The 17,931-nt window shown below is 47.7% G+C and overlaps 1 protein-coding gene across 1 annotated transcript in view; it reads left to right on the top strand.

Moving 5' to 3' along the window:
- The window catches only part of MYO7A (myosin VIIA), a 146,286-nt gene that overhangs the window by 66,635 nt on the left and 61,720 nt on the right, over positions 1-17,931 (top strand). The window contains 3 exon segments of the mRNA XM_081910242.1: positions 9,014-9,151; positions 13,951-14,109; positions 15,869-15,961. Coding sequence (XP_081766368.1) covers positions 9,014-9,151; positions 13,951-14,109; positions 15,869-15,961 — 390 coding nt within the window.

The raw sequence follows: 17,931 nt of genomic DNA, 5'->3' as shown, positions 1-17,931 counted from the left end.
CACGTAGAGCGCATTGCAGTAGTCCAAGTGGGAGATAACCACAGCATGCACTACTCTGGCGAGTAACGATTTGTTGTACATCTGTTTGAAAATTAAAACTATGTAGTTTAACTAATCCAACAAAATGGATGAACTTAGTCCAGCGACACCAGCTTTTCAAAGTCATTGACACCTTCAGCTCCTCCCCTGCTGCCCTCTTGGTAATCCCCCCCCCCGAGGGTGGTACAACCCACTTGTGGAACAACTGGTTTAAAGCATAAAAGAGGCTTCAATTGTATCTAATCAGCAGGGTGGGAGGGAAATGGTAACCCTTGTGTGAGACTAGAGGGTCTCTATGTTTGTCTATGATACACTGGAGGGGAGGGATATTACCTGTGATGGAACCTTCATATGTCAGTGGTGGCATCGATGCTGGGATGACCAGGTCTGTAAAGACTGATGCATATGGTTGGATCAGCCCCTGCCCAATGCAAATTTTGGCAGCTGCAAAAAGGGAGTGGGAAATAATGTATACATAGAGCTGGGTCTCCGTTGCATCCCGAGGTGGACGCAAATTGCCTGCTCCCCAGTCATCAGATTGATCATTTGAGGAGTGGGGTGAGTTTGATGACCCCCCCGACCAACCTCAGGTGATGTGCACAAGTTAGTTGAGATGGGGGACTCTGTGGGTCTTGGGTGTGTGCAACCGTGTGGGGTGGCTACACCCAGTTTTGGCCACGTCCATCACTGGGATATTAGCCTCCAAGAGTCAGTGTGGTGTAGTGGTTAAGAGCAGTGGACTCGTAATCTGGTGAACCGGGTTCGCTTCCCTGCTCCTCCACCTGCAGCTGCTGGGTGACCTTGGGCCAGTCACACTTCTCTGAAGTCTCTCAGCCCTGCTCACCTCACAGAGTGCTTGTTGTGGAAGAGGAAGGGAAAGGAGAATGTTAGCCGCTTTGAGACTCCTTCGGGTAGTGATAAAGCGGGATATCAAATCCAAACTCTTCTTCATCAAGCCAACAGGGAATGCAACGCTGGGGCCAAAACCAGGCAGCCACCCATATTGTGTAAGAAAAATATCACTGGGTATCAATTGTTAGGCGGTGGGCAAATGGCCAGAAAGACACCCTCTGCCACATCCCACTTAATCTAACCTGGCAACAGAAGTAGCAAAGGCTGTTGGCGTTGTTCCCATTAGCAACAGCACTTGGTGGGGGCCATGGGATGCTTGGGGACTGCTGTTTCCCAAGGCTCCTGAGTCCTTACTGAAGACCCGGGAGCCACGAGATTCTACAGATCCCAGGGGACCCAGTGTTCAAGATGCTGTTGCTGGAGCATTCAGGGGTCCTGGGGTCTGAAGGATGGGCTGGATCTGTGGGGTTTGTATTTAATGGATGCGCAGGGGGTGGGTGGGATGGAGATAGGTTTTGTGATCAGTCAGCACACGGAAAAAGAGCAGGCTCTCGGTTACTGCTTGAAATCCAAATTCCATGAAAGCTGCTTGCTGCAATGAGCCAATCTGATGCCTGATCAGATGCACACAGCTTCTACCACTCCACTCCAAAGAATGAAGAATAAAGAAAAAAAGTTTGCAGTTTTATACTGAAATCCACACACTGGGACAGATCAGCCGACGTCTGTTCCAATTCATTTTTGCTGGTGCTCAACCATCAGTCTGCTGTATCCCATTCTATGCAGAGTTATTTGAAGAATGAAGCAAAAATTTACACATTATTATCTGCAGCAATGCACACTTTTTTTGGCATGCATGCCCCCCCAAATGTGTACCGTATTTTTCGCTCCATAAGACACACTTTTTCCCTCCTAAAAAGTAACCCCTTACTTAATGTGTGTGCATCTTACGGAGCGAATGCAGGGGGGAGGCAGGCAGGAAAAGCCCCCAAGAGCCGCACACAAGCTCCGTGCGGCTCTTGCGGGCTTTTCCCCAGGAGGGAGAAGGGTCTGACGCGGCCAGTCAGTCCCTTCTCCCTCCTCGTAGAAAAGCCCACAGGAGCCGCACGCTCCTTAAAGGGTGCACGGCTCCTGTGGGCTTTTGCTGGAGGTGGTGGGAAATTGCCATAGCCGCACACAGCCTCTCCTGGCCGGAGAGGTTGTGCGCGGCTAAAGAGGAAGCGAGTGGGATCCCGCTGGCTTTGCTCTTTGGGGCTGGGGGGGGACCCGGGCTCCCCCCGGCAGCCCCGAGAAGCTCTGGGAGAAGCGGACAGGCTGCATGCATAATATTTTTTTCCTTGATTTCCCCCTCTAAAAACTAGGTGCGCCTTATGGTCAGATACTCCTTATGGAGCATACACGTAACAGTAAAATGTGTGTTTTTGTGGGCACTTTTTTGAGCACCAAAACTGTGATGCGAAATCCAGAGGAGTGAGTAGCCTCCGACCAAATGGATTCCTCCTCTGTTCAGAAGTGGGGTGAAGCCACTGCTCTAGCTTCCAAGTGGGTGTGCCATTGCTTCTTGCTGAAGTGGGGGTGGTGGGGAATTGGTGCGGTGCAAACACATCCTCAGGAGTGCTAAATTAGTTCCCGCAGCCCATTTGCACTGGGAGTGTTGAATTCCAATGAAACGGAAATGGGAGCCAAAGTTGCCGGGGTTGGCTTACCCCTCTGGTGTGCAAAACAGAAATCAACCCAGCGAAACAACTACATTAGTTAACAGAATTTTGCAGCGGAAGGCGATCCGCAGCGGAATGGAAACGCAGATGCATGCAACAAATGCAGCACGAAACGATATCTTCTTACACCCCTGGTTTGCACTGCACCAACCTTCCCACCACTTTGCCTGTCCTGTTAAGCTGCCATGGCCCCTGATCCTTGCAAGGAAGCTAGCGTAGCAGCTGCAACCCACCCCACCCAGCAAGCTGCCTCTGCCTCCATTCCTACCATTGGGTGGCAGGAATATAATGCCTACTCAAAAGCAGCCATTGCAAATACTTGGGTTTCAAACACCCCCGAACCAGCTGCTTGTGGTTAGTGAATAGCTCGGAAGTCCTGTCTTAGTCGTTCTTCTTTTTCACTTTTTTTTCTCCTATTCTCTGTCTCTCGTTTGTTTTTTTTGTCTTTTGATCCCCTGTAGTTTCTCTGTGGCTATGCGTCCAGTGCTTTTGGGCAGTCGCCAGCACCCAGCCTGAAGGTAAAAATAAGCCAAAGAGCTCCCTTGTGTGTGGTATGTTCATTTCTTCTCTTCCCCCTCCCCACCCCACTCCTGCTCCCCCTACCCCCCTGCCCTCCTCTGTCGCCGGTTTTACTCTTCTCCTTGCGTCCTTTGCAGCAGATCGCTCGCGAAAGGACAGAGGTGGTTGCGGACTCGCGGAGGGCTTGCCTTAGGGAAGCGAAGCTGTTCTCTGCCTTTGCTAGGGATGCCTGGAGCCACTACATTATGCTGGAAAAGGTGATGGCGAAGGGCAATCAAAGCGGCTCAGGGGTTTTCCTCTAGGGATCGAAGGCTAAATTGGGCCTCCATTAGTCTGGCAATTACCTGGTTGGGTGTGCCAGGAGAGTCTTCTGTCCTGCAAGAGCTCAGAGCGCAAGAGGAGGTTCCGAGAACCCATTGTTGTTGACTATAATGATAATAATAATAATTCAATATTTATACCCCAACCATCTGGCTGGGTTTCCCCAGCCACTCTGGGGAACAAAAACACAATAAAACATCAAACACTAAAAACTTCCCTAAACAGGGCTGTCTTCAGATGTCTTCTAAAAGTCAGATAGTTGTTTATTTCCTTGACATCTGATGGGAGAGCGGGCGCCACCACCAAGAAGGCCCTCTGCCTGGTTCCCTGTAACCTCACTTCTCGTAGTGAGGGAACTGCCAAAAGGCCCTCAGAGCTGGACCTCAGTGTCCAGGCTGAATAATGGGGCTGGAGATACTCCTTCAGGTATACTGGGCCGAGGCCGACTAGCAAAGTCAGGGCTTCTGGGGCCCCTCTAGGTGTTGAGGATTCTGGGAGATGTAGTCCAAGATGTCTGGAGAAGGCTGATCAAAAGCATGGCCACCATCATTTTTTTGCGGAGAGTGGTGGATCTGTGGCCCTCTAAATGTTGGACTCCATTTCCCATGATACCCAGCAAGCGTGGTCAATGGTCAAGGATGGTGGGACTTGTGGTCCAGCAACATAAAATCGTAGAGGGACCCTGAGAGTCGTCTAATTCAACCTCCTGCAATGTAGAAATCTTAGCTGAAGCTTCCCTAACGAAAGGCCATCCAACCTCTCCTTAAGAACCTGCAAGGAAGGAGAGTCCACCATCTCCCAAAGGAAACCGTTCGACTGTCGAACAGCTCTTACCATCAGAAAGTTGGAATAAGAATAATAATTTATTATTTATACCCCGCCCATCTGGCTGAGTTTCCCCAGCCACTCTGGATGGCTCCCAATTGAGTGTTAAAAACAATACAGCATTAAATATTAAAAACTTCCCTAAACAGGGCTGCCTTCAGATGTCTTTTAAAGATAAGATAGGTGCTTATTCTGATGAGAGGGTTTTCCACAGGGCGTACGCCACCACCAAGAAGGCCCTCTGCCTGGTTCCCTGTAACCTCACTTCTCGCAATGAGGGAACCGCCAGAAGGCCCTCGGCGCTGGAACTCAGTGTCCGGGCTGAACGATGGGGGTGGAGAAGCTCCTTCAGGTATACTGGACCGAGGCCGTTTAGGGCTTTAAAGGTCAGCACCAACACTTTGAATTGTGCTTGGAAATGTACTGGGAGCCAATGTAGGTCTTTCAAGACCGGTGTTATGTGGTCCCAGCGGCCGCTCCCACTCACCAGTCTAGCTGCCGCATTCTGGATTAATTGCAGTTTGCGGGTCACCTTCAAAGGTAGCCCCACGTAGAGCGCATGGCAGTAGTCCAAGCGGGAGAGAACCAGAGCATGCACCACTCTGGAATCTCCTTTTTTGTAACTTGAAGGAACTGGTTTGGGTCCTACCCTCCAGAGCAAGAGAAAACAAGCTTCTTCCATCCTCCACCTGACAGCCCTTGAGCTATTTGAAGATGGCTGGCCTATTTCCTCTCAGTCTGGTCTCATCCAGGGCAGTCAGTAAGACCCACCTGCTAAGGTAAAAGGTAAAGAAAGTCTGGGTGTGTCTGACAGGACATCAGGCATTTGCAACCTGGCAACTTCCTCTGATTCTTGGCTGAGCCCTTTTATCCTCCCCCTAACCTATTCCATAAAGGGACGCGGGTGGCGCTGTGGGTTAAACCACAGAGCCTAGGACTTGCTGATCAGAAGGTCGGCGGTTTGAATCCCCACAATGGGGTGAGCTCCCGTTGCTCGGTCCCTGCTCCTGCCAACCTAGCAGTTCAAAAGCACGTCAAAGTGCAAGGAGATCAATAGGTACTGCTACGGCGGGAAGGTAAACAGCGTTTCCATGCGCTGCTCTGGTTCTCCAGAAGCGGCTTAGTCCTGCTGGCCACATGACCCAGAAGCTGTACGCCGGCTCCCTCAGCCAATAAAGCAAGATGAGCGCCGCAACCCCAGAGTCAGCCACGACTGGACCTAACAGTCAGGGGTCCCTTTACCTTTATGTGTTAAGTCCAGCCAAATGCCTTGGACTGCTGTCCCTGAGCACTTTGCTCCAGCCAGTTCAAAATGCAGCAGCTAGACCAGAGCTTTCCAAACTGTTGCGTCAGCACACGTTAGCGTGTCGGCTGCAGTGTGTAGGTGTGTCGCACAAACACTCCCTGCACTCCTCCCGGGGTTGGAAAGGGCCTAGTTCAACCTCCGGTTTGCTAGAGAAACCGAATTTGCTCTGTTCTGAAACGATGCATGCCTAAAAAGTGTGTCGCCAACATAAGAAGTTTGGTAAGCTCTGAGCTAGGCTGTTGACGGGGACGGACTACTACCAGGGCATAAATCCAATGCTTCAAAGATCATTCCGTACTTTATCCCATGTGATTTGTTAATTTTTAAAAAATAAAATACCTGAACTTGCAGAAAAGTATTTCCTCCTTACCAAAGCAAGCAAGCAAGCAAACAAAAAACCACATGTAAAAGCAATTTCAAATCCAATACAGATACGGATTGTGTGGTGTTTGTATACAGTATTCCCAAGGGGTGGTTGGGGGGTGGTTTATTTTTATTTATTGAAATTATTGAATTTATATACCGCTTTATACCCACTTATTTGAATTTATATACCGCTTTATACCCACAGGTCTCAGGACCCCACTTTTATTCAATAGATGATAGATAGATATAGATAGATATAGATAGATAGATAGATAGATAGATATAGATAGATAGATAGATAGATAGATAGATGATAGATAGATGATAGAGATAGATAGATGATAGATAGATAGATAGATAGATAGATAGATAGATAGATAGATGATAGATAGATAGATAGATAGATGATAGATAGATAGATAGATAGATAGATGATAGATAGATAGATAGATAGATAGATAGATAGATAGATGATAGATAGATAGATAGATAGATATAGATAGATAGATAGATAGATAGATGATAGATAGATAGATGATAGATAGATAGATAGATAGATGATAGATAGATAGATAGATGATAGATAGATAGATGATAGATAGATGATAGATAGATGATAGATAGATAGATAGATAGATAGATAGATAGATAGATAGATAGACAGATAGATAGATAGATAGATGATAGATAGATGATAGATAGATAGATAGATAGATAGATAGATAGATAGATAGATAGATAGATGATAGATAGATAGATAGATAGATAGATAGATAGATAGATAGATAGATGATAGATAGATAATAGAATCCATTCTCTGTTAATTATTATATGGGCAGCAGGCAACAAAGGGGAATTTTGTTACACAGGATTTTCCTTTGGGCATCTGGGGCTACCACAGAAGAGGCATTGGAAAAGCTTATTGGACACTTGTCGCTCAGGGATGCTGGCTGTTTATTTGTGGCTGGGCAGGGAATTTACTTCCTGAGTCATGTTGCTTATTTGAGGGTTTAATCAAATCCGTAAAAATGGGACGTGACACTTTTTAAATGTGAACCAAAGTATGTGCTCTGTAGACGCCAAGGTTCACTGAACGTTAGAACGAACTAATTTGCTTTAACGAATTAGTAGTTCGAAAAAATCTCTGCGCTACACCTGAAAGTAGCTCCCACGAACTGCTGGGTGAATGGAATGTGAATTAAGTCTGTTTGGGGTAGAACTTTGAACAATTTTTCGTTCAAGTTCATTCTCTTGCATTCATTTTATTTTTCCTCCTAGGACTTGGGGGCCATTAAAATTAAATATCATAATTATCGGGGCCATTGACATCGCACTGTGTGATGTTTTCTTACTTTTCTTAAGTGTGCTTTATAATTTGACGCAGAATCTTGTAACGTTCTAAATGCTGGTGGGATGGGGAATGCAGATGATCTTTTCTATGAACTTGAAGGGAATGGATGCTCACCTTTTTCAGGTGGGCGGCAGTTGTGATCCCCCTCGCTTCCGGCACGCAGTTCTCATGTGCTTGCTGGCCATTGGAGATTTCCCCTGTCTGGCAGGATCTCAGGGCGGGACTTCCCCTCTGAACGCCAGCTTCAAACAGGCCAATCAGAGGCTGCCCGGTATCTGAGGAAGCAGCTACTGGTCAGAGCAAACAGCATTGGGGTAGATGGAGAAATAGCCTCACCTGGTACCAGGCAGTGTCCAGAGTTCCTATTGGTGACATTTTCTGAATCATGGAATGGTAGAGTTGGAAGGGGTTCCCAGGGTCATCTAGTTCAACCCCCGAACCGCAACTAAAACCTCCATGACAGACGACCACCCAACCTCTGCTTAAAAACTTCCAAGGAAGGAGAGCCCAAGGGAGACCTCCTCTTACTGTCAGACAGTTCTTCCTGAAGTTTAGTCGGAATCTTCCCTTGTTGTTTATTCTCAGCGCGTGGTATTCAAAGATACATTGACTCCACCTGTGGAGGTTCCTTCAACTGTGAGAACTGACCTCCATGAACGGGCATACCCTCTGCGCCTTGGTCCCCTTCCCACAGTGGCAGAAGACATGCTTTGAGTGCAGAAGGGCGCCAGTCCAACCCCTGCCATCTCCAGGGTGTCAAATTTCTCTTCCCTGAGAGCTTGGATGGCGGCAACTAATTGTTAACTCTTTTGAATCTTAGTGGGTTGTTATCTTCCTTAGTGGGGCCTGCAATCTGCTATCCTGAATAATGCTTTGATTAGGATAGGGGGCAAAGGGAGGCGGGTGGCGCTGTGGGTTAAACCACAGAGCCTAGGACTTGCTGATCAGAAGGTTGGCGGTTCGAATCCCCGCGACAGGGTGAGCTCCCGTTGCTCGGTCCCTGCTCCTGCCAACCTAGCAGTTCGAAAGCACGTCAAAGTGCAAGTAGATAAATAGGTACCACTGTGGCAGGAAGGTAAATGGCTTTTCCATGCGCTGCTCTGGTTCGCCAGAAGCGGCTTAGTCATGCTGGCCACATGACCCGGAAGCTGTACGCCGGCTCCCTCGGCCAGTAAAGCAAGATGAACGCCGCAACCCCAGAGTCGGTCACGACTGGACCTAATGGTCAGGGGTCCCTTTACCTTTACCTAAGGGTAGCGGGCAGTGGGGATGAGTTAATGGAAACAGGAGGCAGTACAGTGGATACTCAGGTTGCGAACGTGATCCGTGCGGGATGCACGTTCGCAATTCGCAGTGGCGCGTCTGCGCACGCACGGGTTGCGATTCGGTGCTTCTGCGCATGCGCAAAGCACGATTTAGCTCTTCTGCACATGTGTGGCCACCAAAACCTGGAAGTAACCTGTTCCGGTACTTCCGGGTTTCGGCGGGTCCGTAACCCGAAAAATCGCAACCTGAAGCATCTGTAACCCGAGGTTTGACTGTAATCCAAAAAGGCTTGGTTGCCCCGGCCAAGGCGGACGAACGGCCTGCCTTGCTGAAACACGGCTTCCTGTCCCCTGTGACTCAGCTTGAGAGGGAAATGCTCTGCTGCTGTTTGCATTATCCTTTCATTTCCTGACACTAATCCTCTGCGGCGCTCCCCCCCTTTCTTTCCAGGGGGCAGAGACCAGGAAGCGCTCCCCGACTCTCAGCAGCCAGTTCAAGCGCTCGCTGGAGCTGCTGATGAAGACTCTCAGCGTCTGCCAGCCATTCTTCGTCCGCTGCATCAAGCCCAACGAATACAAGAAGCCCATGGTAAGCCCATTTGCCTTCTTCTGCATAAAGCGGGGGTTTTAACTGTGAGGAGACAGGCTCTAGGTCATTTGCAGAAGGCTAGTAGCCAAAATGGCTCAGCTCTGCTGCCACACCTGGAGGCAACAACATTTTTGAATCTTCTTTGGTGATCACTCGTAGCTGAGTAAGACTGTCTTCCATAAACACTATTTTAACCAGGATTCCTTAGCCTCAGCCCTCCAGCGTAGCTGTCAACCTTCCCTTTTTTTTGCGGGAAATTCCCTTATTCCAGCACCATTTCCTGTTGCTTCCCGCTGCTATCCCAGATTGTTAGATATCCTGTAGACTGTCCCCAAGACAGGTGAGGCTGCTGATCCCTTATTTTCGAGGCTGCTGATCCCTTATTTTCAAATCTGAAAGTTGACAGCTATGCCCTCCAGATGTTTTGAGACTACATTTCACATCATCCCTGACCCCTGGTCCTGCTAGCTAGGGATCATGGGAGTTGTAGGCCAAAAACATCTGGAGGGCCCCGAGGTTGAGGAAGCCTGGTTTTGACAGTGAATCCGTAAGTGACTGTGGAGGCCAATTCTGGATCCACACTTCCTTCCACAGTGGGGACATAGGTTTCCAGGCAGGAACTGATCAGGGTGAGGGTTTGCCAAGCCTGCCTTCCTCTTAGCACGTTTCTCCCTTTCGTCCTGAGCTCGAGCGTCTTCAGAGCCCATGACACCTTTGGTAAAGGCTGTTCTAAAATTGGAGCACTCGCAGGCCAGTGTTTCTCAGTTGTCAGTGTTTACATTTTTTTAATATAGATTTGCCTCGAGAGAGTCTTTAAACCTCTTTTGTTGACCACCAGCATCACGCTTTCCATTTTTAACTGGCTTCTGAATGCCAGTTTCTGGAAACCACAGGAGGGGAGAGCAGCTCTTGCGTTCGAATCCTGCTTGCGGGTTCCCCCCAGCCACTATGACAACAGGCTGTTGGACAAGATGGGCCATTGGCCTCATCCAGCAGGATTGTCTTATGTTCTTGTGCCCTGGCCTCTTCTTTACTTGGTGGACTTTCATTAGCAGCACACCCAGGAAAAAAAGGGGTAGCCTGTGTTTTTGCCATGTCCTCCTTTCGACATTCTAGGCTCAGCCTATCTCCATGAACAGACAGATTTCCACTTGTACAGCAAAGGTTCCCCTGCCTTTCCTTTTCCTGCATCCCACCCACACACCCCTCCATCTGCTCCAGAGAGTTAAAGGTAAAAAGGTAAAGGGACCCCTGACCATCAGGTCCAGTCGTGGCCGACTCTGGGGTTGCAGCGCTCATCTCGCTTTATTGGCCGAGGGAGCCAGCGTACAGCTTCTGGGTCATGTGGCCAGCATGACTAAGCCGCTTCTGGCGAACCAGAGCAGCACACAGAAACACCGTTTACCTTCCCGCTGGAGCTGTACCTATTAACTACTTGCACTTTGACGTGCTTTTGAACTGCTAGGTTGGCAGGAGCAGGGACCAAGCAACGGGAGCTCACCCCGTTGTGGGGATTCGAACCATGACCTTTCGATCGGCAAGCCCTAAGCTCTGTGGTTTAACCCACAGCGCCACCCGCGTCCCAGCTCCAGAGAGTTGGTGGACCCACTGAGTGAACAGAAGTCCTGCTCGCTCGATGACTTGGTTGTGCTTAGCTCTCCAATCTTTCTTAACACTTCCCCCTCCCCTGTGGGGGAATATCCTTTGATATCTTCACACTGCATTCTGGCTCTGTAAATGTTGTAAGAAAAATACCTCTCATTCCCTTATGGGGTATCTAGATCCCGTACAGAGTCCCTTGGAAGAGCTGTCAGAGAGAAAGCAGAGGCCAACCAGGGTATATTGAAAGCAAAGCAACTAGTAAGCCTGATCTTTATTAAAGGAAATGAACTGTTGCAACAGGGTCCCCACTCGCCATGTGCAGGAGGGAGGAGAACCCTGAAAAATGGTGTGCAAGCCCCTATAAAGACATTTGAAATTGCCCACCCTGTAGCCCAAGACCACCCACTGAAACATCCTGCATACATCAGAGAAGGAGACAGTCTCCAGCAGAAATTTGAGAGGCTTGCTTCTCTCCTGTCTGCCAGGATACCTGATAATGCCTTACTCAGTTGCATTTTCTGGGTAGGCTGGCCATTCCTTTGAGATGGTAAATACTTTAGTTCCTGAATTTCTTAGGCATATTGATAGTTTGCTCAGCTTAACAGATACTCGTCAGACTGTGTTTGAAAAGGGAGGTGGAAGCCCTTACAGTCCAAAGACTGCCCATTTCCTTCCTCCTCGCAGAGGAATATTTGAGGTCAATTTGGGAGAGTCAAAATGGCTTCAGGATTGCTCTCCTGCGCTATTTCAGACACGTGGCTTATATACTGATGTATGTGTTTGCCTTGTTTACCACGAGGTGCTGTTCATTCCCCCACCACTGAAAGTCGTGATCAAAACCCTTAAAATACGCGGGGCAGCCAAAGAGAACGAACGGCACCACAATAGGAATCTGGAAGTAAAAGTAGCCTGTGAAATAAAAACATCTTTTTCCCCTCAGGAGAGGATTTTTGTGCCTGAGGTCAGAGAGGACCGAGAGCTGATAGTGACAGGAAACAGGATTTCAGGAAACTGGTGGAAAAAAACAGTGGAAAGAGCTTTGCCTGTTTTCGCATTACGTTCCCTGTTAGGACTTTTATTTAATTTTGCAAAATGCGGGAGAATCATGCTTTGTAGATGTAAAGGAAACAGATTTTGTTTCTGTCCAGGTATTTATGAGTGAATCTTCCCGGTACAAATTGTTTTTCTCCGAGCAGCCAAATTGGGGCAGTGCAATTGTGTGCCTAGTGGTTAAAACACAAATCAGGGCTCAAAACTGCCTCAAAACTGAGGGGGCCCGGCCCCCGTAAAACAAATATTGAGGGGGCCGAGGTGCCTTTCACCCCATAGAGTCGGCATGCCTGGCTTAGGGCCCTGTTATCTTGCCGCCATGGCTCTGTTTAGGTTTGGTGCTAAATCGGCCTGCCTAAATTCAAACAACCTTATTCCCGTTTTTGCTTATCGTCGTTCCTGTTGCCTGTTTTTGTAATGTCCGTGTTGAACAGAGTTATGTGGATTTTTATCATCATGTTTAGTATGCCTACTTGGGAAAATTCGTGCCTGAGCTTTAAAAGGCTGCTTATGGATCTATAAAGTTTGAAAGTAAACGCTGTTAGATGGAGCCTCGTGAAGGTCTCTCTGGGCCACTGATAAGTCGCCTCAGTTCTGGCGCATCTTCTCAGCTTGATTAAAGTCTTGTCAGTCTTTCTTATATTTTTACAGCTACAGGCTGTGGGGAGTATCACCCCTTGTCTCTTCTTTGCACAGGTATATGACCTCAGCTTGACTAAATCTTTGACAAACCTCCTGTTTTTCATGATCCAGAAAGGTCTGTGCAGATAGATCCACTTCTGTCCTTAAATCAGACATCTGGGCCTACTTAAATCATGAACCCAGGGTTCTCTTGATCAGAATTTGCTTCTGGGGCAATTGTCTTTGTCACGCACACAAATTTGCCCCACAAAAGACCTGAGGGACACCATGGTTTAATTTCATTGAGATGTACACAACCCTCCACATGGTGAAGAGTTGGGTTGTTCCTGTTGTTTAGTCGTTTAGTCGTGTCCGACTCTTCATGACCCCATGGACCAGAGCATGCCAGGCACTCCTGTCTTCCACTGCGTCCCGCAGTTTGGTCAAACTCATGCTGGTAGCTTCGAGAACACTGGCCAACCATCTCGTCCTCTGCCGTCCGCTTCTCCTTGTGCCCTCCATCTTTCCCAACATCAGGGTCTTTTCCAGGGAGTCTTCTCTTCTCATGAGGTGGCCAAAATATTGTAGCCTCAGCTTCAGGATCTGTCCTTCCAGTGAGCCCTCAGGGCCGATTTCCTTCAGAATGGATCGGTTTGATCTTCTTGCAGTCCATGGGACTCTCAAGAGTCTCTTCCAGCACCATAAATCAAAAGCATCCATTCTTCGGCGATCAGCCTTCTTTATGGTCCAGCTCTCACTTCCATACATCACTACTGGGAAAACCATAGCTTTAACTAGACAGACCTTTGTCGGCAAGGTGATGTCTCTGCTTTTTAAGATGCTGTCTAGGTTTGTCATCGCTTTTCTCCCAAGAAGCAGGCGTCTTTTAATTTCATGACTGCTGTCACTATCTGCAGTGATCATGGAGCCCAATAAAGTAAAATCTCTCACTGCCTCCATTTCTTCCCCTTCTATTTGCCAGCAGCCATGATCTTTGTTTTTTTGATGTTGAGCTTCAGACCATATTTTGCGCTCTCCTCTTTCACCCTCATTAAAAGGTTCTTTAATTCCTCCTCACTTTCTGCCATCAAGGTTGTGTCACCTGCATATCTGAGGTTGTCGGTATTGGGTTGTTAAGTACCAACAAATAAACAAATGTGCCATGCTCTTCACTCAAATGCATTAACTTGTTTGACCTTTGTATTCTTGCCATTTTCCTCTCCTACAGACTCTTACCTTACAGCTAAAAAAAAAAAAATCCCACAGAACTGGAAGGCGCTCTCAGAGGACATCTAGCCCACCCCCTTGCCTTCAGAAATGTCCTCCTTTGTGACCTCTGCATGTACCACTATATATTTTTTGCCCATTTATTCTGTTACAAAGCGTTTTTGGTTGTCAGGCGTCCTCCCCCAGTAATATTCAGCAGCTTGCAAAATACTTAAAAATGGAAAATGTTTAAGCTCATAAGCTCAGGAGTTAACAGGTAAAATAATTGACACTGAGGTCATTTTCCCCCATCACTGCAGTTGTTTGACCGGGAGCTCTGTGTCCGCCAGCTGAGGTATTCTGGCATGATGGAAACCATCCGGATCCGCAGGGCTGGCTACCCCATCCGCTACACTTTTGTGGAGTTTGTGGACCGCTACCGAGTACTTATGCCTGGGGTGAAACCAGCATATAAGCAGGTACGGTTGTAAACGCTCCTCAGAGCTCTAAAGAGAGAGATCCTGTGGCATTAATAAGGATGCTAAGAGCAGGGCCGGCCCACACTTGAGGCAAGGTGAGGCAGCTGCCTCAGGCGGCAAGATCCACAGGAGCAGTAGAACTGGCCTCTAACGAATGTATTACTCACTAACTACAGTGGCAGCAACAGCTGCAGCACGCTCCCTGGATGCCGGATTTGCTGCTATTATTATTATTATTACAGTGGTACCTTGGTTCTCAAACTTAATCCGTTCCGGAAGTCCGTTCCAAAACCAAAGCATTCCAAAACCAAGATGTGCTTTCCCATAGAAAGTAATGCAAAACGGATTAATCCATTCCAGACTTTTAAAAACAACCCCTAAAGCAGCAATCTAACATGAATTTTGCTATCTAACGAGACCGTTGATCCATAAGAAGAAGAAGAAGAAGAGTTTGGATTTGATATCCCGCCTTTCACTCCCTTTAAGCGGTCTCAAAGTGGCTAACATTCTCCTTTCCCTTCCTCCCCCACAACAAACACTCTGTGAGGTGAGTGGGGCTGAGAGATTTCAAAGAAGTGTGACTGGCCCAAGGTCACCCAGCAGCTGCATGTGGAGGAGCGGGGAAGCGAACCCGGTTCACCAGATTAGGAGACTACCGCTCTTAACCACTACACCACACTGCAATAAACAATGTACTGCAGTCACAATCAATCAGTAGCTGAACTGGGTTCCACACAGTCACAAAAACAAAGCAAAAAGAACTGTAAAAACAAAAACGCAAAGTAAATAGCAAAAACAGGTATCAGTGTAACACTCCAAACAGAAGTATGGCACTCAAATCAGAACCATAACACTCAAAATGGAAGCGTGGCACTCAAATCGGAAGCGTAACACCCAAAACGGAGCATGTTCGGCTTCCGAAAAAAAGTTTGCAAACCAGAACACTTCCTTCTTGGTTTGCAGTGTTTGGGTTCCAAGTTGTTTGAGTACCAAGGCGTTTGAGAACCAAGGTACCACTGTATTATTATTATAACTTACTGAATTTATATACCACCCTATACTCAGGGGTCTCAGGACAGTTCACAGAATAAAACCAAGATATAAAACCACAAAATAAATAATAAAAACAAAAACAAAAACCCAATAGCCTCCCCACACAAAAAAAACACATTTAAAAAGGGTATAGGATGTGTAGATCAAGTCAGGCAAAGGCCTGGTTAAAAAGGAACGTTTTTGCCTGGCGCCTAAAGGTGTATAATGAAGGCGGCAGGTGAGCTTCCCTGGGGAGAGCAATCCACAGACGGGGAGCCACTGCAGAGAAGGCCCTGTTCTCATGTTCCCACCCTCCGGACCTCTTGAGGAGCACACAAAGAAGGGCCTCAGAAGATGATCTCAGGGTCTGGGTAGGTTCATATGGGAAGAGGCAGCCCTTGAAGTATTGCAGTCCTGAGCTGTTTAGTTCCTGTTGTAGATCTTCACTCGCCCCTTCTTCCCTGACCAGGAGTGGGGGTCATTTTGTGGTTTGCCTCAGGTGCCAAAACATCTTAGGCCAGTCTCGACAAAGAGTCTAGCGGTATCCGTAGTAATGCTACAACATTTCCCCCCTAAACGTGACGCATGCCATGTTGATAATTATATTGTTTGGACGATGGAAGCTTTCCTACCTTCTACCCTGCGAAATCACTTTGGGACGTTTTATGAGGAGGGGTTGATGAATGGAATTAAGTAAAAGCAATGAAAACCCCACCATTTCTTCCAGGGGGACTTGTGTGGGACTTGCCAGCGCATCGCTGAAGCTGTGTTGGGCAGAGACGATGACTGGCAGATTGGCAAGACGAAGATTTTCCTGAAGGTAAGATAGCAAGCAGGTTTTTGGGGGGCATATGCCCGGAAGCAGAACGTGTGTGTTTGGCAGCTAGCTGATATCTCAAACGAGGCAACAGCCACCATTTAGCTCTTGTTTTCAAGGCTGAGATGCTATCAAAGCACCAAGATTCTTCCCCAGTGACCAGAAATGCCATCGTAACACCAAAAAGAGGAAAGCTTTGCTGTTTTCAGTTTTCCAAACAAACAAACGCTTACTCTAAAGACTTTTTATGGTTCTGTAGGGAACTGGTGCTTTCCACATGAAGAAGCATGAAATAATTGGCGAGAAATAAACCTCTTCTGTACAGGAGTGTTGCCGCTGTTTTAATCACCTCTCCACTGTTATCTGTACACTTCTTTTTTAAAAGGATGTTCCTGGCCTGATGCTTAGTTAGTTAAGTCTTAAGTGTTCCAGTCCGTTCCTCCAGAGAGCCTTATCAGGGCTGTGCAGCTGCATGAGGAGGAAATGGGGAAACGAGCTTGTCAAAAAGTCTTCTTTGGGTTGGGTCAATCTGGAAGCAGGCAAGACTATATCCCAGACTTGACATCAGTGGCCCAAGGAAGAAATCAAACAGCGAAGGTCAAGGGAAGAAAATCCTTAAAGCAGAGATTCCTAAAATTGAGAGCTGGGGTTCAGTTTGCAGTATTTTTTGCTCTATAAGACTCACCTTTTCCCTCCTAAAAAGTAAAGGGAAATGGGTGTGCGTCTTATGGAGCGAATGCAGGCTGCGTGGCTATCCCAGAAGCCAGAACAGCAAGAGGGATTGCTGCGTTCATTGCGCAGCGATCCCTCTTGCTGTTCTGGCTTCTGAAATTCAGAATATTTTTTTTCTTGTTTTCCTCCTCCAAAAACTAGGTGCGTCTTATGGTCTGGTGCGTCTTATAGAGCGAAAAATACGGTACTTTCAAAAAACCCCAAACATTTGCTTCTACATGTTTCCTGTTTCCTCCTTCCCTTAAAATTAGGGGACTGCACAATGGTCAATTCCAAAATTCCCAGAAGTTCCTAAATGTTCTTCAAATGGTGCGTGAGAAATGGGCTTGCTCCCAAAATCTTTTGTACGTGCTCCATTGCAAGCACAGAAAACCTTGCAAAAATGCTTGAAGTTAGGGATGAGGAGTACATTTTGTACCATTAAAATTTTAATGCAAACCCACCAGGCTTCCCAAAGCAGTCATGCAAACCATTGCACGGCTATCCTTTGAAATCCAGACTTCTCTGAATTTTGCAGTTCAGTTCTCCAACCAAGGGGCAAGAGAAACAGGAGGCGGGGGTTTGCTTCTGGCAGGAACTCCTGTGGGGAATGTGGGAACTTATAATTTCACTCCCTTCCCACTGCCCCCTACATTACCACCTCCCACTTCTCCTGCCCAGGTAAGTTTTGTGGCCCTGGAGGGGCAGAGGAAATGAGCGGTGGTAGCAGAGGGTAAAAGGTAAAGGGACCCCTGACCATTAGATCCAGTCGTGGCCGACTGTGGGGTTGCGGCGCTCATCTTGCTTTACTGGCCGAGGGAGCCGGCGTACAGCTTCTGGGTCATGTGGCCAGATTGACTAAGCCGCTTCTGGAGAACCAGAGCAGCACACGGAAATGCTGTTTACCTTCCTGCCGGAGCAGTACCTATTTATCTACTTGCACTGGTGTGCTTTTGAACTGCTAGGTTGGCAGGAGCAGGGACCGAGCAACGGGAGCTTACCCCGTCGCGGGGATTCAAACCACCGACCTTCTGATCGGCAAGCCCTAGGCTCTGTGGTTTAACCCACAGCGCCACCCACGTCCCAGTAGCAGAGGGGGTGGCTGCCAAACTTGTGGGCTGAGTGGAACCTACTTCACTTACACCCACCAGTGAGAAATGAATCTGTTTCATTTCCTGTAGCATCCCTCTTTCTTTCAATTCTGAAATGCTGAAGGGACGCTTCAACAGCACATGCGTTATACAACACACAACCTCCTGTGG

This window comes from Podarcis melisellensis (assembly GCF_964234715.1).
Source record: "Podarcis melisellensis genome assembly, chromosome: 4".
Classification (NCBI taxonomy): Eukaryota; Metazoa; Chordata; class Lepidosauria; order Squamata; family Lacertidae; genus Podarcis; species Podarcis melisellensis.
Note: the sequence above shows the minus strand (reverse complement) of the source record. Positions and strands in the feature narration are given on the sequence as shown.